Below are 23827 nucleotides of genomic sequence, written 5' to 3'. Positions count from 1 at the left end.
CTACACAATTTAGTCTGGTCTGTAAGGCTACCTAGTGTAGATAATTGTTGCCTCTCCATATGCACCACAGCCACACTTGAAACAAATGTTTTAATTTTAAAACTAATTATATATCTATAATATTGATGGCACACTCGGTTATTTTAAACCCTCCACATATTGTGACAAACAGATTTCCTGCAACAGGCCAAGTCATGCAAAGCAAACACGTTTTAAGTAGTGGGGAACATAAGTACAGAAGTAAAATACACCCACTGAAAAGCTGCTGGTGTCAAACAATTCTTTATTCTGCCATTGCCCATATTTAAGTGACACATTCTTTGCTACCAAAAAAAGGGTATGTGTGGATGGGTGGTGGAGGAGAAGGTGGGGGAGAATCCATCCGACCAAATGTTTGCATGAAACCTTGCAGGAACTGGTCACATCACATGTCTTAGAAACATCTACATGCTTTGGGCTTTTGTGTATATCGCATGCACAATGGAAAACAGAAAACAATAAAGGCAGGGAAATTATGCTTTCTGATCAAAGGCAGCTCAAGACAGCTGTGGTGTCAGAGGCAGAAAATCCAAATGGCTCCTGCCCAATTCTCACCAGTGCTTAAAATGTAATGATTGACAGCACACTGCCCTGTAACGGTACCCGCAAATCTGCCACCTGAATTGGAAATATTCACTCTGCCAAATAGTAGGGCTGGCATTGCTCCTTTGGAAACTTTTCCATGGAAGGATTTAAATGGTGTATGCATAATTTGCGTGGAGTTCAGGGTCGATGTGATACACCTCGTTTAAGAGGCATCCAATCACGCTCTCCATGTTCTTATGATAGTTACTAGTGAGGTCCCGGATCTTTGCTGTGGTTTCTTCATCTATTTTTGTCGATAGGTTCCCTTGAGAGCCCATGATCTACAAAGGCAAAACAAGACATATCCCATGAACAAAAGAGAAAGAAATGAACAAGATTGTGCCACTTGCTCCAAAGCCAGGCCCGAAACAAGAGAAACCTCTCCCTTAGTCTTCTGCACATACAGTCAACATGGAGGAAGCGAGGTGCGGATATCTTCTCTCCCTACAAACCAAGCTATAGAAAGAAGCATAACAAATCTCTCCCAGTGCTTCCCCTTTCCGTAACACGTGTTGCACAGTGATGTATGATGTTGCTTCTGCAAAGCCCAGCATGAAAGTGAGAGATCATGGGTGGAATTCAAGGTTGTGTTAGTTGGTCATTCCACCAGTAAAAGCATTTCTGCTTGCCAGAAGAAATTATCTCCCCTCTTGCATCCGTTCAGGCTGTTCTGGGGTTTCTTCCAACCAGAGAAGATTTGGGGTAGGTGCAGAGGGAGGAGAGGGGGGAGCCCTGCTGCTCTAGTGGGAGTACTAGCGCACTGTGTTAGTTGAGTTTGGTCCCTTATCTCAGCCTACCAAGGTTTCACACATGAAAAGAATTGGAGGAGGGGAGGAATTGCTGGTAGACTACAAATAATGACTGGAATTCCATCCATGGTCTCTCACTTTCATGCAGAAGGAATAAAAACAAAATAAAAAAATTCCTTCCAGTAGCACCTTAAAGACCAACTAAGTTAGTTCTTGGTATGAGCTTTCGTGTGCATGCACACTTCTTCAGATACACTGAAACAGAAGTCACCAGACCCTTCTATATAGTGAGAAGGTGGGGAGGGGTATTACTCAGAAGGGTGGTGGGATTGGGTGATTGGCAGATAGCTGTGATGAGCCTGTTGACGACTCTTAACGACTGCAATAGGTCTTACAGGAAAAAGCAAGGGGTGAGAAGGTGAAAAATGGCTTTGTCATGTATAATGAGATAATAATCCAATGTCTTTGTTCAGACCAGGTCTCTCCATGGTTTTAAGTTTGGTAATAAGTTGCAATTCAGCAGCTTCTCTTTCCAGTCTATTTCTGAAATTCCTTTGTAATAGAACAGCTACTTTGAGATCTTGTATAGAATGTCCATCTTGTATAGAATGTCCATCTTGTATAGAATGTCACTATATAGAAGGGTCTGGTGACTTCTGTTTCAGTGTATCTGAAGAAGTGTGCATGCACACGAAAGCTCATACCAAGAACTAACTTAGTTGGTCTTTAAGGTGCTACTGGAAGGAATTTTTTTATTTTGTTTTGACTATGGCAGACCAACATGGCTACCTATCTGTATGCAGAAGGAATGTCAGGCATCAGGCACCCCTGAATTGAAACACCCACAATGGTTTGATGTGCATGGAAGATGTATTTAGAGTTATCACTCTAGTTCAGGGGTCAGCAAACTTTTTCAGCAGGGGGCCGGTCCACTGTCCCTCAGACCTTGTGGGGGGGCCGGACTATATTTTGAAAAAATAATAATAATGAACGAATTCCTATGCCACACAAATAACCCAGAGACGCATTTTAAATAAAAGGACACATTCTACTCATGTAAAAACATGCTGAATCCCAGACTGTCTGCGGGCCGGATTTAGAAGGCGATTGGGCCGGATCCACCCCTTGGGCCTTAGTTTGCCTACCCATGCTCTAGCTTATGTAGTGTGTCTGGAAGCAAATGGAAAGTATCTTTAGCTGCAAGCATGTGAGTTGGGCCTTTGAACAGGAAGTACTGTAGGAACTGGACCTATGCATCTAAGCATCTGGGATGCATGTAACCATTCACGCACAGAGGTGAAATACACACGCTCACTGACATTCCACAGAGAGACTATACTCAGCCAAGTAAGTGTGAGAAGCAACCCTTAATTTATCCAATCTTCCCTTGGTACTCTTACTCACATTGGACTGCTTATGTCTGAAATCCTTTTCCCTTTGTAGCCTGTAATGGTCAATCTCTGCTGTAGCTTCTTCTTTGGCTTGCTTCAGTCTCTTTCCCTTTCCTGGGAAAACAAAAAGGAAAGGTGATTCAGCTGGCATTACAGTACAGTACAAGTTAATATTATTTCTACATGGCCTCTCTTTCATGCCTGGAAATCTCAAGCCTGCGGCTTAGAAAAGGGCGCAGAGAGCACCATCCTTGTATTCAAACACAGCGAACTTGCTGCCCGCCACCCCCTTAAGCTGAGTATTAGCCTCCCCTTGGACTAGACGAAACTGCTGCGGGCTTGCATTCAGTGTTTACAACCCTGCAAATAAACCTGTTAGGTTACCAACCACCCTGTGAAGAATAGATTCAATGGCCAGAGTTCAACGGGCAACACAACATTTCTCCTACAAGTTATTTTTGCTCCCAGTGTAGAGATAAGGAATGAGATTCCCCACCCGCGTTAGTTTATCAGGGCTGTTTCACAGAGATTCCTGGTATTTCGTATCTCCATGACACGGGAGCAAGTCTTGAGCTCTCCTGTTCCTCTGATTGGTGTGCACATGCCGACAACCCAGGGTTGATTTCAAAAACACTGTTCCTCTTGGTGAAACTGGGATGGATATAGGACAGGAGATGAGTCTGAGCCGCAGTAGAATCTCTGGCAGATTAGGCAAGGTGTCATGTGGTGGTTGGACAACAGAGGAGTGATGGGAGGAACCAGCCGGGGAACCAGGAAGGGAAGAAGGCTCAGAACCCAGGGAGCAGTGGTAGGGCAATGGCGAGTGGTTGCAGGGAGAAGACTGGGAAGAGAGGTGTTGGATGGTGACGGGGTAACTTGGCTTAGTGAGCGGGGAGAGTCTGTGGCAGAGAGAAGTCAAGAATCGGAGGCAGAAGCTGGTGAGTGAGAGGAAGGAGGCCAAGAGGTAGAGATGAGTTAGGCTGGTGAACAGTCACGGGTATGTCTCCTCTCCTGCTATGGCAGGCTCCCCTCTCCCCGACTCCCAAAACCAGGCCAAGCATGAAACAGGAGGCACAAAAACAGGCTGCACACAGCTCAGTAAAAGCTTGAAAACACAGCACAGTAAAAGCGAATCTTAAGTGAAGCTGGCTGGAGATTTGTCAGGTAACTGGCTCTAAAATGGACCGTTTATAGAGGGGAGAACCAAGGAGAGCATTTAGAGAATTTGATCGCTTACAGATCACATAGTGATTCTATCCAGTGGTACCAATCCCTCAATTGGCATTTGTCTGTGGATATAATCTCTAGTTTATGTAAATAATAAGAGTTCCAGTAAGGCTGGATGAAATAGTGATAAAAGAATGGTACTTCTACAACACATTCTGTCAATTGTTAGTACTACCATTGTTTATATGATTTCATATGAACACTCCGAGAAAATTTCTGGCTGTGATAAAAATGACAGTTTCCGTGCTAATCTGCTAAGTGGTGGTTTTTTTTAATGTTTCCCTTCCAGGCCCAACCTTCCTTTTTCGTCACTCAAAAAGTCCAAAATGACTTCTCATCAATTAACTTAACGTGTCTTCAGATTGTATTACTCCTGATCCTGTGACTCCAGGGATGATGGGATTTGTAGTCCAATAATGTCTGGAGGAACACAGGTTCTCAGCCCTGTTTAAATTTGTTGAACTGTGTGAATCTTTCATCTTGAGATCAGCTATTGAGGCAGCGCATAGTATCTTATTACTTTTATTTATTTAAAGGAAGGATATTATTATTATTATTATTATTATTATTATTATTATTATTATTGAGTCTGCTTTTTTAACAATGTACATAAACTTCTGAGAGGAAGCACAATTGCCTCCATTGTCACTGAGCCTGTCTTCTTCCTCTGTTCCCCACCTGCTGGCTACGGGAAGGAAACTCGTATGGAGTTTACTGGGCATTTTGATTATGTGCTGATTCCATGATCAGGACCATTTGATTTACAATCTCACATCAGCAACTCAAATGTTCCCAGGCTCCCTAACCAAAAAGGCACTGGGCACTGTCACAATGCGTTCCTTGGTGCAACCGTTGATGACTCCCTATCATGCTTTCAGCTTCAAATCAAACATTTCTTCTCTCTCTCCCCCCCCCACCCCCAATTTCCAACAGCCACAGCCAGAGAACAGATTTTAGTTGTCGCTGATGAGAAAAGACATTATTCTGCAAGATTTGCCATATTGATTTGCAGCCAGGAGCCTTTCAGTCAACACCAACTGGATTCTATTTAATGCTGGCAGATTTCCAAGGCACTACAAAGATACAGTTCAGCCACTCGCTGAGCTGCAACATTTACATTTTATGGGGTTCCCCCCTCCCTTTTCTCAACACTTGCTAAATGCAAAGGTGGGTGGGAACATCAAAGGAGGTTTCTAGCACAAATATGCTGCTGACATGAAAGCGAAGGTAAAGTCGAGAATGGGCGGAACAAATCACGAAATGAAGGATGGGAAAGTGACGATCTTAAAGGTAATCCTTGTTGTTGTTGTTGTTGTTTAGTCATTTAGTCGTGTCTGACTCTTCATGATCCCATGGACCAGAGCACGCCAGGCACTCCTGTCTTCCATTGCCTCCCGCAGTTTGGTCAAACTCATGTTCGTAGCTTCGAGAACACAGTCCAACCATCTCGTCCTCCGTCGTCCCCTTCTCCTCGTGCCCTCCATCTTTCCCAACATCAGGGTCTTTTCCAGGGAGTCTTCTCTTCTCATGAGGTGGCCAAAGTATTGGAGCCTCAGCTTCAGGATCTGTCCTTCCAGTGAGCACTCGGGGCTGATTTCCTTCAGAATGGATAGGCTTGATCTTCTTGCAGTCCATGGGACTCTCAAGAGTCTCCTCCAGCACTATAATTGAAAAGCATCAATTCTTTGGCGATCAGCCTTCTTTATGGTCCAGCTCTCACTTCCATACATCACTACTGGGAAAACCATGGCTTTAACTATACGGACCTTTGTTGGCAAGGTGATGTCTCTGCTTTTTAAGATGCTGTCTAGGTTTGCCATTGCCTTTCTCCCAAGGAGCAGGCGTCTTTAATTTCGTGACTGCTGTCACCATCTGCAGTGATCATGGAGCCCAAAAAAGTAAAATCTCTCAATGCCTCCATTTCTTTTCCTTTGCCAGGAGGTGATGAGCCAAGTGGCCTTGATCTTCGTTCTTTTGATGTTGAGCTTCAGACCATATTTTGCGCTCTCCTCTTTCACCCTCATTAAAAGGTTCTTTAATTCCCCAGGGAACACTAAAAACAAGGCCACAATCCCATGCCCACTTACCTGGGAACAAATTCCATTGAACTCAGTAGGACTTACTTCTTAAAAGGAGTTCACTGTAAATTTAGCGAAGACCCAGGTTACTACCGGACTGGCTCTACTGTTAGACAGTAGCAGCATTCCCAGGCCATTCCTCCTGGCCTCTCCAGACATTTCACTCTGCTGCCACGTGGCCTGTCCTGAGCCCCCTAATCTGGTTTGATGCCTCAGGTGTAGTGGAAGATGCTACTCCTCCACTGGTGTCGATGTAAGGTTCAACTACTTCTGTGTGCCGAATTGGGGTGGGGGAGACTATTGTGTGCTTCATCTGAGGCAGCAAACTATAATGGGTCAGCCTCAGGTAAGTGCCCACATTCCTGAGTGAATTGCATTTATTTGTTTACTTGGATCTGTAGGTTGAAATCTGAAAAATAAATCCTATGACTTTTTTGGAACCTGAAAGCATAGCGCTCAGGGATTCCTTTCATATTTTACTGGGGTTTTATAATTTGTTGGAAGCCACCCAGAATAGCTGGGCCAACCCAGTCAGATGCATGGCTATCTATCTATCTATCTATCTATCTATCTATCTATCTATCTATCTATCTATCTAGTAAATGGACCTCTGGCTCCCTGCTGAGATTTAACCATTCCCATGGCCTCTTCAGCAAAGGAGGGAAGTCTGTGTTATGGAAAAATATGTCCATTTCAGTTTCTCATTTTTTTCAATCTGAAATTCAGTTCTCCACATTTCTATATCAGTTGTGATTTTTTATTTATTTAAAAAAGTCTCCATGATTTATTTATTTTTGTGTAAAGCAATTTTCACTAGTATAATGTGCTGATATATGCTACTCTTTGCTAATATACACAATTATATGCACACTTTATCCCAGTATATGCAATTTTGTACACATTACTTGACTGGAGACCTGCACGGCAAACTTCAGAGAAGTGTGAATTTCAAAGGATAGCTGTGTTTCGGTTTGCATATTATTTATGATACTGCAAATCTGGGGTAAGTTCACCTTTGAATGAGGACTGAATGGAATTTCTTCCCCCCATCCCTAGTGGAGAGTTGGGTGCTCCATCTCACTGGGTAAGATCCCTTTAATAAAAGCTATACTGAAAGGAGGGAGGGGAGAACCCATCCATTTGCGAAAGGCAGAGACATGCCCAGGACAGGACAGAATAGCCAGGAGGGGAAACTGGATTGTTTACTAATATGAAGTTTGCTTCTGTGGGCTAAAAGTGACTGACAATTCATGGCAGCCTCTTGCATTGCTCTTAACATTAAGAGTAGCACAGATTGGCAAAAGACAGAACATGTTCTACAAATCAGCCTCTCGGTGACTTGCTGAGTTTATGACTCCCAATAATTTAGTAATATGAAGTAAAATTGTTTGGTTTTTGTGGACTGTTTTTTTTCTTCACTTTTTAGAATTCTGTGTTCAAAACCCTTGCAAAATTGTACATATGCATGCAGGCTATTCCAGTGCATGGCTTATGACACAAATAGCCAATGGGCAGATCTTCCAGGGCTGTTGGACTCCAAGTCCCATCAGCCGTAGCCAACACAGCCAATAGTCAGTGACGATAACTGTAGTCCAACAACAACTAGAAGGCACCATATTGGGTATTCCTGGCTTATAGGATGCAGTAGATGATTGGTTCCACCCCCACAGCCACCATTTTGTACCTGGTTGGTGGATCTTGAAGTTTAAGCTAAAACATAAAGTTGATCCCATAAGTCAGTCCACTCATGGCACAGTCCTGCAGTTCATAAAAGGGGTCAACACGACAGCAGCTAAGAGCTGTAGCAAGGTGGTTCCCACTTGCGTGAAGAGGCAGGCAAGCAAGTTCAAACCGCACAGCTCGCTTCACACAGGATGTGATGTTAAGATGCAGTGCTGCACACATGTCCTTGTAATGTATCAGCTTAGAGGAGCAAGTCGCAGGTGGATGTTGAGAGCTGTTGTTGTGGCTGAAGACTGTGAGCTATGAAGTCACCAGTTTGAATCTCACCTCAGCCCAAAGGATGTAAAGAAAGCCACTATTTTCTCAGTCACAGCTCCCAGGGCTACTCTAAGGATTGCTCAGATAGTGTATCTTTTCTTTGAAAATGTGACATGTGTCATTGAAAGTCTACTCAATACTGATCCAGAGTAGAACTCAAACGTATAGTTAGCAGAATGAAAACTTAAACATATTGCAGGATTCCCCCCAAAATAGACCAAAGGCAATTAATATTTCTTCCAGCAGAGCTTTACTGCTGCTGAAGGCAAATGAACATAATGGTCACAAATCCAATACATTCAGGATTGGCACTGTCCACAAGAAATCCAGTTTCAAGCTGACTTAACTTAAACTTACAATAACTTATAATAAGTCTAAAACTTATTTTAGACTTGCAACTTGTAAATCTTGTCATGCTGTAAGCCGCCTTAAGCATTGTTTTTAACTGTGGAAAGGCGGCATACAAATAAAAAATGAAATGAAATGAAATGAAATGAAACTTAACACTATATACAGAACACCACACCAGCAGGAAAAGAGATAGGAAGATAAAATGAAACCCAGGCTCCTTCTGGCCTTATTTTTATAGTAAGCATGATCTTGACGGAAAGAGATAACAGAACCAGTTTAAACCAGCTGTACTCAGCTTCTCTGAAGGAATAACCCAAACATCACAAACCTTCTGCTTGTTTCCTTCACACAGAGAAGCTTCTAGAAGCTTCCAGAACTCTCTTGAATCAATTAGAACAGGAAAGATCTCTACACATCAGATCAATACTTTCTGCACTAAGAAATGCAAACTGATGACATGAATTAAATAGTCTATAATTAAAATGAGGCCCATGTGCACCCACTCACATTCATCCCTTGTTTCCTGCAACTTTTATTTGCCTCCTGCTGTCGGAATTTAGGCTGTAAGCTCCCTAGGGTTTAGGGTGGCCAGTTGCATATCACTTGCAACAGGGATGCCAACTTGAATAAAATATGGGGGGGGGCAGATAAGCCCCATCCCTAATGATCACATGATGCGATGCACACACACCATTTGAATGGCAATGCCCATCAACTTAGAAGGGATGGTCCCCTCAAATATTTTAGGGGGTGGGTGGGCAAAGGGACCTTGGCTCCTAGGAGTTACACATTGCATTTCATTCCTCTGGAAAGTAGGAGACATGGCCATCCTGTCAGGGGGAAGGAGGGCCTTCATTTTCTTGGTGCTATTTTTGTTTCTTCCTTTGCATTTGACGGGCATTTTGTTGTTGTTGCAGTTGCCCGTCAAATGCAAAGGAAGAAACAAAAATAGCACCACAGAAAGAGCAAAAAGAAGAAATAGAAAGCAAAACTTACTGGGGGGAGGGAGATTGGGTCTACAGTAGTGACTCATTCTGAAAGTGCTATGTGACTTTTTATCACCCCACTAGAAGTAAAATTTTCCATGTTATGGAAACCGAAGAGATAACAGAAGTCGGTATAGCTATCAAAAAGTCTCTCTTACACAAAAGGAGGACAAGGAGAGAAGAGCATGAGGAAAATAATCAAACTCAATACACCTATTCTTAAAATCACAAAGCTCCTTTAAGTACAAGCTTGGATGGAAAGACCAATGGAGCTGGTCTCTCACAGCGGAGGCAGCCATGTGGACCTTGCTTCCTGTCTCCCCTTGCGGTGCACATAAGCTCTATATATGCTATTGGGAACACTGCAAACAGCTAATTATAAAAGAATTCCTATTCCACCGTCTCATAAAATACCAGGGCAGCATACAACAATAAAACATGAAAAGTAAACCATTAAAAAATAGAACAAAATAACCATCAAAATGACTAGCTACTCATGAAGATTTTAAACAGCGACATAGACCTGTGGGCATAAAAATGTCATCAAGAAATGCCTAAAAGTGATTGAGGCTTTTAATACAGGGGACAACTGTCTGCACTGCTCCAGACAATATCAGTGATCAGGCTTGGATATAAAGGCTTGCTTGGGCAAGGTCAGATTAAGTCTTGTGGTATCTTAAAGAATAAATAATAGCAATGGTATAAGTTTTGCACACTACAAGGAATACCATGGGCCTCTGGTGTTTCAGAGATTCCAGCAAAACACAAGTGGTTTACAAAGATTAGTAACCAATAATAAAACCTCAGAGTTTTAAAATCACCCATCTATTTTCCTCATCCATGTCACCATCGTCGCTTTGCACAGAAGTCCAGCACAAGGCTTAACATGCAACACCTGTTCACATTATACTTCATCTAAGACTCTACTTCGTTCACACAGAACCCTACAAATCACTTCCTGCTCCCAAACCTCCAAACTTTCTTCCCATGTATTAATTACTTTACCTGGGCAAACTGCAGAGATTCTATGGAATAGGAAATAAGAAATTGCATTAAAGGGAAGGGAGAAAAGAACAGCTCGTTAGGATGAAGGGGTTCCTATCTCCATGTGCTGAAACAATGCACTCTTCAAGCATAGCTCTGACTTTGTTAACCAGAAGGTTGGTGGTTCGAGTATGTTTCTGAGCACAATTCAAAGTGTTGGTGCTGAACTTTAAAGCCCTAAATGGCCTCGGTCCAGTATATCTGAAGGAACATCTCCACCCCCATCATTCTACCTGGACACTGAGGTCCAGCACAGAGGGCCTTCTGGCGGTTCCCTCACTGTGAGAAGCCAAGTTACAGGGAACCAGGCAGAGGGTCTTCTCGGTGGTGGCACCCACCCTGTGGAATGCCCTCCCACCAGATGTCAAAGAGAACAACAACTACCAGACTTTTAGAAGACATCTGAAGGCAGCCCTGTTTAGGGAAGCTTTTAATGTTTGATGCATTACAGTGGTATCTTGGGATGCGAATGGGATCCGTTCTGGAGCCCCGTTCGCATCCTGAATGGAACGTAAGACGCGGCGGCGCATCTGTGCATGTGCGGGTTGCATTTTGCCACTTCTGTGCATGCGCATGACATCATTTTGAGAGTCTGTGCATGTGGGAGCAGCGAAACCCGGAAGTAACGCGCTCCGTTACTTCTGGGTTGCAACGGCGCGCAACCCGAAAGCACTCAACCTGAGGCACATTCAACCTGAGGTATGACTGTACTGTATTTTAATATTTTGTTGGAAGCCGCCCAGAGTGGCTGGGGAAGCCCAGCCAGATGGGTGGGGTATAAATAATAAATTGTTATTATTAAATTATTATTCGAACCCACCCAGAGACAGTTGTGGGCAGGATTCCTGCATTGCAGGGGGTTGGATTACATGACCCTCATCTGAAAAAACTGGGTCAAAAGTGATCCTGTGTTTTGCATCAGCGTTCCATTTGTAAATGGCCAGGTCTCAAGTTACAAGGAGACATGTCTTTTATGAATTAAAGGTAAAGGGACCCCTGACCATTAGGTCCAGTTGTGACCAACTCTGGGGTTGCAGCGCTCATCTCGCTTTATTGGCCGAGGGAGCCAGCGTACAGCTTCTGGGTCATGTGGCCAGCATGACTAAGCCGCTTCTGGCGAACCAGAGCAGCGCAAGGAAACGCTTTTTACCTTCCTGCCAGAGTGGTACCTATTTATCTACTTGCACTCTGACGTGCTTTCGAACTGCTAGGTTGGCAGGAGCAGGGACCAAGCAACGGGAGCTCACCCCGTTTCTGGGATTCGAACTGCCGACCTTCTGATCGGCAAGTCCTAGGCTCTGTGGTTTAACCCACAGCACCACCTGGGTCCCTAACTTTCTTAATAGGAGGCTCCTTATCTTACGGCTGCTTTTTTAAAAGGAAAGCTCAGAGTCGTGCCCCCTTTGGAGGCAGGGCCCTGGTGTACCTGCTCCAGGTGCACCATTGATAATCTGGACTTGGCTCAGGTGCTCCTTAAGATATCCCGTTCCCAAGCTGTTTTAGCAGAGATCAGTTCCTGATCAAATGGAGAAAGTATACGTGGATACGGTTTATATAAACAGCAGATTTAGGATCAGTGCTTGGAGGCTGGCACAGTTGCCTCCTGCCCATGTCAACTCTACGTACAACTGATGTTTAAAAACCATGTAATATGACATGGGAACACAAAGGAGGTGCAAGAAGAGCAGCACAGACCCAAATCCCCTAATGAGAGCACACTCTTATGCGTTTTAGTTCGCCGATCAGCTCGCTGTGGATGCTGTGATCTTGGTGAACTCGTAAATGGGAAAGCACAATCTCTCGGCAGCATATATCGATTACAAGACAGCCTTTGATTCTCCGCAGCCTTCTTGGCTGCTTCAAATACTTAGAGGGTACAAAGTGAATCCTACTAGTAGAATAGTCCTGCAATTGATGAAACAGAACATAAATATTGCCGCAGGATTGCTACCAGATTACTGGGGGTGAAACTGTTGCTGCTGCAGTTTCAAGGTAATACGTGACCAGAGTCTGGGGCTTGACAAAGGAATCTTCACGGTGCCCAGAATTTTTGGAAGGAAGGAATGTGCTTTGAATATGCTGTACAGTGGTACCTCAGGTTACATACGCTTCAGGTTACACACTCCGCTAACCCAGAAATAGTGCTTCAGGTTAGGAACTTTGCTTCAGGATGAGAACATAAATCGTGTTTTGGTGACGCGGCAGCAGCAGGAGGCCCCACTAGCTAAAGTGGTGCTTCAGATTAAGAACAGTTTCAGGTTAAGAACAGACCTCCAGAACGAATTAAGTACTTAACCCGAAGTAGCACTGTAAATGTGTTTGCAGCCCAGCAGTAGGCAGAGCCAGCTAATTCTGGTTTTGTCCCCATATTACCGTATTTTTCGCTCTATAAGATGCACCAGACCACAAGACGCACTTAGTTTTTGGAGGAGGAAAACAAGAAAAAAATATATTCTGAATCTCAGAATCCAGAACAGCAAGAGGGTTCGCTGCGCAGTGAAAGCAGCAATCCCTCTTGCTGTTCTGGCTTCTGGGATACCTGCGCAGCCTGCATTTGCTCCATAAGATGCACACACATTTCCCCTTACTTTTTAGGAGGGAAAAAGTGAGTCTTATAGAGCAAAAAATATGGTACTTTCGGTTGAGTTCTGCAAAGGCAACACAGACACTAAGGACGAGGGAGCTGACAGCCAGGGCCATATCTCTAGACCAGATGTAAATAAAAAGAGAGGCAGGTGGTGCTGGATGAGTTGAGACTGAAGTTAGCAGGATACTGCCCCATCAGCCAAAACGGATTACCTTCCTTTTTATGTGTGCATGTATGCATATGGATATATGTGCATTAAAAAGTTATTTTGTATCATTATTCCACAATTGCTCATATGCACCTATCTCAATATTATTACTAATCCCTATTGCCCAATGTATCATTGAAGATTTCACTTGTTCATTTTTTGTTTCCCATTTTACTAGCATCTTATACATTTTTGACAACACATTCACATTGCCTTCTAGCAGGTTTCTTTCTAATTGGGAGGTTTGACTCCCAAAGCCCACTTTTTATCTATTTTAAAGACTTCATCCTCTTAGCCAGGGGTCAGCAAACTTTTTCAGCAGGAGGCTGGTCCACTGTCCCTCAGACCTTGTGGGGGGCCAGACTATATTTTAATAATAATAATAATAATAATAATAATAATAATAATAATAATGAATTCCTATGCCTCACAAATAACCCAGAGATGCATTTTAAATAAAAGGACACATTCTACTCATGTAAAAACACACTGATTCCCGGACTGTCCGTGGGCCGGATCCGGCCCCCAGGCCTTAGTTTGCCTACCCATGCTCTTAGCCGTCTAATGATGGAAATATGCATAGCCTTTAACATTTAGCCGATGAAAATAGTGACATCCTATTCTATTTAATTAATTATTATTACTATACTATACTATTACTATACTATAACTTAACTATACTATACTATACTATACTATACTATACTATACTATACTATACTATACTATACTATAATTGTGATACTATTTATACCCCACCCATGTGACTGGGTTGCCCCAGCCACTCTGGGCAGCTTCCAAAATAAAAATAATCATCAAACATTAAACATTATAAAACTTCCCTATACAGGGTTGCTTTCAGATGTCTTCTAAAGGTTGTATAGTTAGTTACTTACCTCCTTGGCTAAGGGGTCGCATATCTCCATACCCTCCAACATTACTCCAATGAAAACAGGGACATCCTAAGGAAAAGTGGGACATTCCGGGATCAAACCAGAAACCGAGATGGCTTCTGTAAATCTGGGACTGTCCCTGGAAAACAGGGACACTTGGAGGGTCTGAAATATGTAAGAGCTGGAGTACAGCTTCTCCTCCTTCTAGCCACACTCAATCATCCTGCCTCTGATATTGGAATTCTCCCCTGTATCCAGGCGAAAGCCATCCCTGTTAACTGAGCCCAGCTCACTGAAATCACCTCACACACACAATGCTGTTTCTTGTCTACAAGCATCTTACGAGAAATGGCGGCCTTTCATTTCTGTATCTGTTCCACTGGTGTAACTCTGGGGGTTTCTGGGCGAATATCAGGAGGGTGGAAGCACTGTAAGAAGGATCAGACTCAGACCCTAACAAAGCCACATTTGATGAATGCTTAGCTTTTAGACTCGAGGCAATTGCTCACCCCTCCACCCTGTTTTTCTCTGGCTTGCCACGCCACATTGGATCGCATGAGGTTGCAGCGCACATGCGAAGCTGTATCGGAAGTGACACGTAGCAATGCAACTCCTCTGGGCATGGCACAGCAATGAGGATGATGCTTGGAAAAACTAGTCTTGTCCGTGGTTCTGTGACTTGAGACAACTCTGGATGGAACTGACTGATCCAGCGGTAAATTATCCGCTCGGTGGGCAGCGCAGTCCCATATCAGTACCTGCCTCTCCGTGAGTAGATTTAAGCTGCGGGGAAACCAAACGAAAGGAAAACCTTTGGAGGCCTTGAGTCGATTTACGGGCATTTGACTTGCTGACTTTGCTTATTGCAGGATTCAAAGAGAGATCAAGTGTGATTATACACAGCCTCGCCAGTGCAGAAACAATCTGGCGAGGAACCACATGGATTTATTGAATATCGTTTCAACTTCTGGGATACGCATACTTCTGCCTACCCCATGTTGTTTAATTGCAGTTGCCAGACTCTATATGGTATCTCTCGGATTATGTACAGATGGGCACAAACTATTTTAAAGAGTTATTCTGCTCCGCCCCCCTCTGCAAAGAGCCCGAAGTGCATGTTTTCCCAGGGTTAACATTCATTGAATATGACTGAGCTTCTATGTGCTCAGCAACTGTGCCGAAGCCTCCAGCAGCCGCTGGCCTGGAAGTTGGGCTGACTCACTGCAAATGCTTCATGATGCCTGAAATCAAATATTTTGATTCAGGCTCATGCTATCAATATGAGGGCGGTGTGTTCCTATTGGACATAGACGTTTTGCAACGTGGTAATGCGTCATAACACAAGCTGGCTGCTGTGGGGCCATGGCAAGCTGTAGAATCGGAGAGAATATGCTATCCTTTCCCTTGAGATGTAAAAGCTTATGGTTCCAGAGAAGGAAGTAAGATAACCAGAGTCACACCAAGGAATGGGAACAGAAGGTGGTGGATGTGAACATTATCACGACATAAAGCTATTCATCATTCATACAATCAGTGGAAACACGCCTCAGACTTAATATAGGAGACAAATTTTCAGAGTGCATTTCATGGGCCTAGAAGAGACACTATTATGGCATAGCATGCATTGGGAGCCCCCGGGGCAAGGCAAGGATTGCATCCCCTAACTTCCTTGTGGTCATTCGCTGTGCCCCTGTGGCGGTTGCTCCTCATGGAGGTCACCTGCTAGTTGCTGCATTTGCCCACTCAGCTTGGTGAGCTCCCAGTGAGAGCAGCAGCTGGCACTCCTTAGTTGGCCTAGTGGCATCCCAGCAGTGCTATAGCCACAGCAGGCCTAGGATGAGTCCTGGCTCTGCTTGGTGGGCATCCTTTCTCTGTGAGGAGAAGAAGGCACTGCCACAGCCCCAAAGGCCTGGCCCAGGACCAACTCACATCTTTGGAAGGTGACCGTCACGTGGCCTCGGTGAGGGAATCCATCATGGGGGGCACTGGGTTGCGCCCCCTCAGCATTCTGCCCCGGGGCCACGGCACCCCTTCCCCCACGCTACACCACTGATTATGGGAAATGCAAAGATTCATGGTTTGCCGAAAGAGACAAGTGCTTTATGTGCTATAACATCACATCTAATCTAGGCCTTAAGTCTTTGACCATTTCGATGGGGCCTCGAAATGTGACCTCGTAAAACACCTCAAAAATATTACGAGAAATAAGTCATTTTGACATTGTCTAATAAACTACTGAAGCAGAGCTGGGCACTCTCAGCTGTAGTCTCATGACATTGCTTCCGTTTTTAACCCTGCAAAATCAAAAAAGGTGTGCTTGATGCACGGTGTGTATATTACGAAGTTCTGGATGTCATGCTAGCATGGCAGCCTCTAAGGTTTCCCACACGGCCATTGGTCCAGTCACACCAGCGACCTGCTGTTTCTTATTTCACTGAATTTGGACACTGTGAGTAAATTGGCAGCGGCACTGCAGTGTTGTGGATAGATTCAACCACTGTCTCTCTCTGGCTTGGGCTGTGTTACACCTGATTGCGTCTCATGACAGGACCTAGATCTAAACCTGCTGTTTTACACAAGGCAAAGCGAAAATTAATGAAAGGTTTGGATCACATTAACCTTTTCTTTTACGCACTAAGCGGCACAAACAAGGGCCTGTTGTTTGGTCACTCAAGGACACAGCTGACATCAAGGGTCGGGATATAGCAGACGTTTGATTCATACCAGATGTGTAGATCTCATCACACAAGAGGTGGTGGCAGAGATATGAATTTAGGTTCAGCGCCTTCTGAGCTTTAATATGGCAATAGGTGAAAGTGAGTAGTCTGAATGCCGGATGATGATTGCTCTATATATTACAATCATGCAAAAAATAATAATCATGTAATCAATACATTTCTAACAACAAAATAGTTTTCTTCCAGGGTTCCTCCCCCCTTTTCCTTATCTAGGTGCACACAGAGGGTAGAATATTTTGCCCCACAGGAATAAGTTCACACACGTACTCCCATCACTAGTGTCAGGGTAAAAGGTAAAGGTAAAGGGACCCCTGACCGACAACTCTAGGGTTGCGGCACTCATCTCGCTTTACTGGCCGAGGGAGCCGGCGTATAGCTTCTGGGTCATGTGGCCAGCATGACTAAGCCGCTTCTGGCAAACCAGAGCAGCACACAGAAACACCGTTTACCTTCCCGCCGGAGCAGTACCTATTTATCTACTTGCACTTCGTGCTTTTGAACTGCTAGGTTGGCAGGAGCAGGGACCAAGCAATGGGAGCTCACCCTGCTGTGGGGATTCGAACTGCTGACCTTCTGATCGGCAAGCCCTAGGCTCTGGTTTAACCCACAGCACCACCCGCGTCCCCTAGTGTCAGGGTAGAAACCTAATAATGAGGTATAGCAGTCCCCCATCACATAAATCCACATTATGGGAAGGGACTGCTACCCCATTAGTTGGGAGCGTGTGTGTCAATTAAGCACCCATGTATGTGGGACAATTCAAGCTTGCCTTTCCCACCCACAGTGGCATAGCGTGGGGGGTGCAGGGGGCGCCGGCTGCACCGGGCGCAACATCTGGGGGTTAGGGTTAGGGGCGCAAATCCATGAGTTAGGGGGCGCAGATCCATGGGTTAGGGGGTGCAAATCCATGGGTTGGGGGCGCAAATTACTTGCCTTGCCCCGGGTGCTGACAACCCACGCTACGCCACTGCCCACCCAATCATAGTTTCTGCTAATGTGTTGAATGGGTGAGAAAAATCCCTTAACAATGTTGCACAGGAGTTGCCTCACTTAATCCTATGCTGCTGGCAACAGGGTGGCTTCCTTTGGGCTGATTGTTGTCCTCTCTTCCTGCTAAACATTGATTGGCTGGGAAGGGCCTATATGACCAGTCATGGAGGTTTTTGAATATTACTGCAAAAGTGTGGGACAAAGCTATGCGGAAGCATGGAAGCTTCATGTGTACACTGGGTTTGCACACATTCTCTGGGAGCGCAGATCACAATGTATTGCTTTACTGCATTACTAAGAGAAAGCTCTGGGAAAGATGGAGAAGAAATGTAACAGCAGGATCTCTGAAGGCTCAGTCTAGCAAGGAAGACCCACAAGCAGAAGAGGGTTTCTTTACATATATCTAATGTGGATGCACTCTGGGGCCTGCAGTGTTGTCAGTTTGTGCATAAAATTTGAGGAAAAGCTGCGTTTGGCTCAACAAACCCCCTCGTCGGGTCTGTGGACATAAAGCCAAAAGGTATCTCCAGGTGTGTTCTCCAGATGTGATCTAAACTGACCTTCAAGCTTGAATTGATAGCTATGCCATTAATATCTATGCTGGCTGAAGCCTCTAAGCCTTTTTTCCTTCCTGCTGGCCCCAATGATCACCAAGTACCTCTGCTTCCACACGCTGATCGCTATTGCCTCCTCCTTTTCATCCTCCATGTTGGCAGAAGCACACACCACTAGGTTCCTGAGGATTGACCCAGTTAGAGAAGATAACAGCACTAGTGGGTAGGGAGGAGGTGGTGCTAGTGAACAAGAGAACCAGTGGGGAAAGGTTCAGCCTGTTCAGTTTGCTGGAATATCCTAGTGCTTTGGTTTGATGGAAGGTATGAGCCATCTGGGAGCTGACTACACAATGACAGGCCAGCAGGGATGTCCCACTGGCCTGTGCACAAGGTTTCATGGCTTACTCACAGTGCTACCCAAATGAGATAAGGGAAGGATGTCAAGGAGATGAGTAACTACATAACCTTGAGAGGGCATCTGACGGCAGCCCTGTATGGGGGAGCTTTATAAGGTTTAATATTTTATTATGCTTTATTATGCTATCTTGGAAGCTGCACAGAGTGGCTGGGGCAACCCAGTCAGATGGACAGGGTACAAATAGTAAGTTGTTATTATTACTATAACTTGGCCACCCTGGCCTGTTAGTATTACATGCTTAGCATGGTGTTCATATCCCAACTTTCCTCCAATCTGCTAGGGCTTAGCTGAACAGCAAGATCATAAGCCTTTAAAAGAGGCTTCAGAAATACCTTTTCTTGCCTCCTTCCCCAGAACAGAAAGGCAGCAATCACTGAAGCATGTAAAAACTCAACACACAACAATCTCTTTGCAAGAAAACGAAGGTCATGTTTTCCAGTTTAACATGGCAGGCCCTTCTCTGTTCAGAAAGGGCAAGCTCAATGTTTTGCTTGACAACTGAATCCAGCACTGACAAGGCCGGACTGCAACTGGCTGGAACAGATTACCTCGCAACTGGTGCTTTCTGAAGGAAGGGCTTGTGGAGGTGGGTGCCACCGGTCTGCAGGTTACTAATTAAAAGCCCAGCACACAAAGAGGAAGCAATTCTGGACTGTACACACTCCACAGGCCACAATGCAACATAAAACCTCTGGGGCTGTATAAGCAGTTCGTAAACCATCTTACCCGTTTGGGTGACTGGTCAGCAGCTAATCTAGTTAATCCAACTGAGTCAACCGTACCAACTTCAGTGGAGATGGCCAACCCGTGCGACACTGTTCTGAACTGCAGGTCCAAAGGAGTTGTGAGAGTGGTTGGGTGCTGGGATACCAAAGAAGGAGGTCAAAAACATCAGAGTGATCAGTTCTAGTGCCTTATGAAGGAAAGGTGTAGACTTACAGCAAATCAGCCTGCCAGGTCTATCAGGATTTACTGAGGTAGGATGGATGCAGCAGAAGAAGATGGCTTATCTGCACCCAAGCAAACATTCATGCATTCGTTATACACAAAGCAGCATACGCCACTGTGGCCTGGATTTCCCATCTCTCCACCTGATCAGGTGAGAGCATAGGTGGCAAACACCCAGATCTTACAGATAGTTCCCCTTTCTGGACTGAGAGCTCAGCACCCCAAGGATAGTATCAAAGCAAGCCAATTATCAAAGCAAGTGAATATAAATATACATGAGCTCGTTGCTATAACAGCTACCAGTGTGAGCCAGTGTGGTGTAGTGGTTAAGAGCGGTAGTCTCATAATCTGGGGAACCGGGTTTGTGTCTCCGCTCCTCCACATGCAGCTGCTGGGTGATCTTGGGCTAGTCACACTTCTCTGAAGTCTCTCAGCCCCACTCACCTCACAGAGTGTTTGTTGTGGGGGAGGAAGGGAAAGGAGAATGTTAGCCGCTTTGGGACTCCTGAAGGGGAGTGAAAGGCGGGATATCAAATCCAAACTACTCTTCTTCTTCTTCTTCTTCTTCTTCTTCTTCTTCTTCTTCTTCTTCTTCTTCCAATTAATTGTGGGGTTTTCTTGACTACGAAGATGGCGTCCTCAGTGCTTCCAGAAGAGTTTGCCTTTGGATCAATGCAGACACCCAGCCCTGTGTTGTTGGACTACAGCTCCCATCATCGCTGACCATGCTGGTTGAGGAAGATGGGACTTGGGAGTCCAACCAAGGCCACAAGTGGGTTACAGTCAACTATAGTAGTACTTAATGGAAGTGAATGAAGGGAGCAGGAGCATAGCTCTGAATGGGTTAAAAAAGCCACACCACACACAAAAAACACTGCGAGCAAAACTCTCATTTCATGGACTTGAAGCCAGTTTCATTGGTTGAAGGCCCAGTCTCAGATATGTCCCAAGACAGTAAGGAGAAAGAGTTTAAGAGCGAAATGGAAGAAGAAGTTAAAATGTTGAGTAAAGATGAATTAGCGCCCGAATTCCTATGCTTATTCTATAAATGTTGCTGCAAAACAAAAAAGGTATATGATTTTATATTTATGACTTCATACTCCTCATAAGTGAAGGAAAATGTACTAGCTACTGTAATAGCTAGTCTGGAGAAAGAAGCAAGATGTTGAGATTTTAACCACATTTGGTTGGGAATGTAAAGTAGCAAAGCAATTCTGGGTTAATGTGATCAATGCAACTGAGGGCAATTGGAAAAGCCCAAGTTCTGTTCTTGGGTGGATTGGAACAACAACAACAACATTTATATGCCACCCATCTGACTGAGTTACCTAGTCATTCTGGGCGGCTTCCAACAAATTAAAACACAGGTTAATTTTGGGTTAATATTGATCCAATATAAAAATAAACATGGGAAATATGTTAGTTACAGTGCAAATATTAGTGGCCATTAGTTGGAACAAAAATAAATCATTTGAGGACTAGAATATATATATATATATATATATATATATATATATATATATATATATATATATATAAAATGCATATGTATATGTATATATATATATAATGTATATGTATATATATATATGTGTGTGTGTGTGTGTATATATAATGGACTAATATACATACGACAAACTATTATAAGAAATGACAGGAAGAATAAGTGGGCAAAAATAAAAATCTGTGGATTGTTGGTATAAGTTTATTTGCTACTGGAATGAGAAAACAAATGACCAGAATGATATAAAATACATGTTGGAAGTAATCTGCAGGAATAATATGACGAGGAGATAACTTCACTTATAACAATACTACAAATTTAGTTACTCACTTGGTATAATTTATGTTAAACAGATAGATTTGTTATGCCTTTCTGTCTATGCCTCTTTGTGTGTAAATGACTTATTTAAAGCTAAAAAAAATACATTAAATAAAAATCCCTGTGCTTTTTCCATTGACATTCGTTAAAGAAATGCAGTCAGCCCAGGGGCTGCACAACTTACTTTTTTTGGCTTCCTCAAGCTTGTCCTTGGCACGCTTTTCAGCCTGCAAAAGCTGTTGGATTCCCTGAGACTGGCTCGTCATTCTGGCTCCTTGATTTCAGAGATGCTGTGCGGTGACTGGGAAAGAGGAAGGGGACTTTATGCTGTGTCTTGTTGTGTCAACATTAAGAGGATTCACTTTGCCCTGCCCAAGCCTCCTGAAGCGAGATTCATGCTCTGGGAGGTGGCTGTAAGGGAGCCGCACAGACCAGTTCTCCTTCTGCTCTGGTTTATACAGGATCACTGAAATGTTTTGAAAATCTGATGCCTGTGTTTGTCCATAATATTTGTGGACCTTTTTTTTTTTTTTTAAGAGCAAAAGTAATTAGAGTACCAGCAGATTTCAGGACACTTCCAGACCATTGCTATTTTTGAGTGGGAAATTAACATACCAGCAAATTCTGGTAAAGCGTGTTCTCCCTAAAACGAGAGCATGGGTTGCGGTGGGGGCTGCCGGGCCAGCCCTCTGTTGCCAGGCAGGTCAATGGTTAGTGCCTGGTGCAATGATTGGCTGACTGGGTTGCTGGGGCAAATTGCATGTAGCAAATTGTGTGGGTGGGACCATAGGTTTTAAATATTGGGGCTCACTTCTTCTGCTTTCTCTTTCGCAGAGAGCATTGGATCACCCGCCCGCCTGCCCTGTGTTCCGGTTGACCTTGCTATGCCTGTCATGGGGCCGTCTGCCGTTGGGGCAGGGGCCTAGTAGGAATTTTGCCATTTGGCTGATTGGCTGGTGCCATCTGGTTCTTGCCTACTACTTAGCAATTCGTCACAACTTGTCAGGTTGCGGTTAGGCATTGGTTATAAAAATTGGTGGTGGAGGGGTCAGGATAGGCTGTGCCTGCCCCTCCAATGGTGCTGGAAGGGAATTCCGTTAAAGGAATCCTGGGGCTTGCCACGATTTCATCCAATCCCTGAAATGGGACCAGGGCCGGCAAGCCTTGGGGAGCTGGTTGGGTGAGCGGTGAGGGACTGACGCTTAGCTCAACTGATCCCCAACATTGTCTTTCCCTTCACTGGCTTCTGATGGAGTTTGGAATGTCACTTTTGTCTCAGGCGGGGGGACAAATAGTCATAACCAATGTCTAAGCAACCACTCACAGATTTTGTATTTTAATAAAGTTGTGGCCAAAATAGTGCCAAAAACCTAAAACTAAAATTACGTGTGAATTGTGAATTATTTTGAGGGGTGGCTTGGGGACCTCCACACGCAATACAATTACAGCTGGTTTCTTGATTGTGCAATGAACCCGCTTCCCCAAGAGATCAGATTTTTTTTTTTTTTTTTTGTGCAATAAGGTGAAACCACTAGAAAGCACAGGATGACATTAACATGACACTATATCACATAAGCTCTGCACAAACGTATCAGGATGAATGCTCAGGAAACAATGATCGTCTAGAAGCACCTTTAGATTTTAAACAAATTCAACCCCCATCAGCGTTATCCTGTATTTGCCGCGTGTGTCGAATCTACCTTTCTGTGCCAGAACCAGTGGCAACATGCCAAGCACTGCTACTATCTAGACTTCGTGCCATCCAGATGTTGTGCTGGCAGGGGCAGATGATGGGACTTATAGCGCAAAACATCTGAAGAGCACCGCACTGAGGAAGGCTGACCAAAACCCTGCCTAAAGTAGAATTTATGTGAAAGATGTGAAATGCCATCACCTACAAAGTGATTCCTGGGATGTGGGGGTTACAAAATGTGCCCTGTGGTGGCATAATTGCCCGTCACATATTTCAGGCTATCCCCACAGTCACATTTTTTCCCCCTGAGGTTCAGAGACAACAAATAAATAAAAATATATATACTCAGATCAAGGGGGTGTGAATTGACCCTCTCCTGCCAGGCCAAACCACAGGAAAAGGGTGTGAAACATGGTCTGTGAAAGAGCATTGTGGCTTAGGCGGGAGCATGGCTTGGGGAGCGGGGGGTGGGGGGTGGGGACCAGAGAGCAAGGCCTGGACTCAATGCCTGAGGTTCTTGAATGC

At 44.4% G+C, this 23827-nt stretch overlaps 1 protein-coding gene across 1 annotated transcript; it reads right to left on the bottom strand.

The window, feature by feature from the left end:
- Positions 1–263: 263 nt before the first annotated feature.
- On the bottom strand, positions 264–22191 carry ATP6V1G3 (ATPase H+ transporting V1 subunit G3). The gene is made up of 3 exons (XM_081866230.1): positions 21794–22191; positions 2778–2878; positions 264–905 (listed from the first exon to the last, which is right to left on the bottom strand). The coding sequence occupies exons 1-3, from the start codon at positions 21873–21875 to the stop codon at positions 732–734; spliced, it is 357 nt and encodes a 118-aa protein (XP_081722356.1). The 5' UTR covers positions 21876–22191; the 3' UTR covers positions 264–731.
- Positions 22192–23827: the final 1636 nt, after the last annotated feature.

This window comes from Podarcis erhardii (genome assembly GCF_964252035.2).
Source record: "Podarcis erhardii genome assembly, chromosome: 6".
NCBI lineage: Eukaryota > Metazoa > Chordata > Lepidosauria > Squamata > Lacertidae > Podarcis > Podarcis erhardii.
Note: the sequence above shows the minus strand (reverse complement) of the source record. Positions and strands in the feature narration are given on the sequence as shown.

What these genes read in the sequence shown, in the direction of transcription:
- ATP6V1G3 (XM_081866230.1), bottom strand. Translation starts at nt 21,875, where the DNA reads ATGACGAGCCAGTCTCAGGGAATCCAACAGCTTTTGCAGGCTGAAAAG. An exon ending in GCTTGAGGAAGCCAAAAAAA is followed by an intron (nt 2,879 to 21,793) that starts GTAAGTTGTGCA and finishes TTGTTTTCCCAG; the next exon opens with GAAAGGGAAAGAGACTGAAG. An exon ending in TCAGACATAAGCAGTCCAAT is followed by an intron (nt 906 to 2,777) that starts GTGAGTAAGAGT and finishes TTGCCTTTGTAG; the next exon opens with ATCATGGGCTCTCAAGGGAA.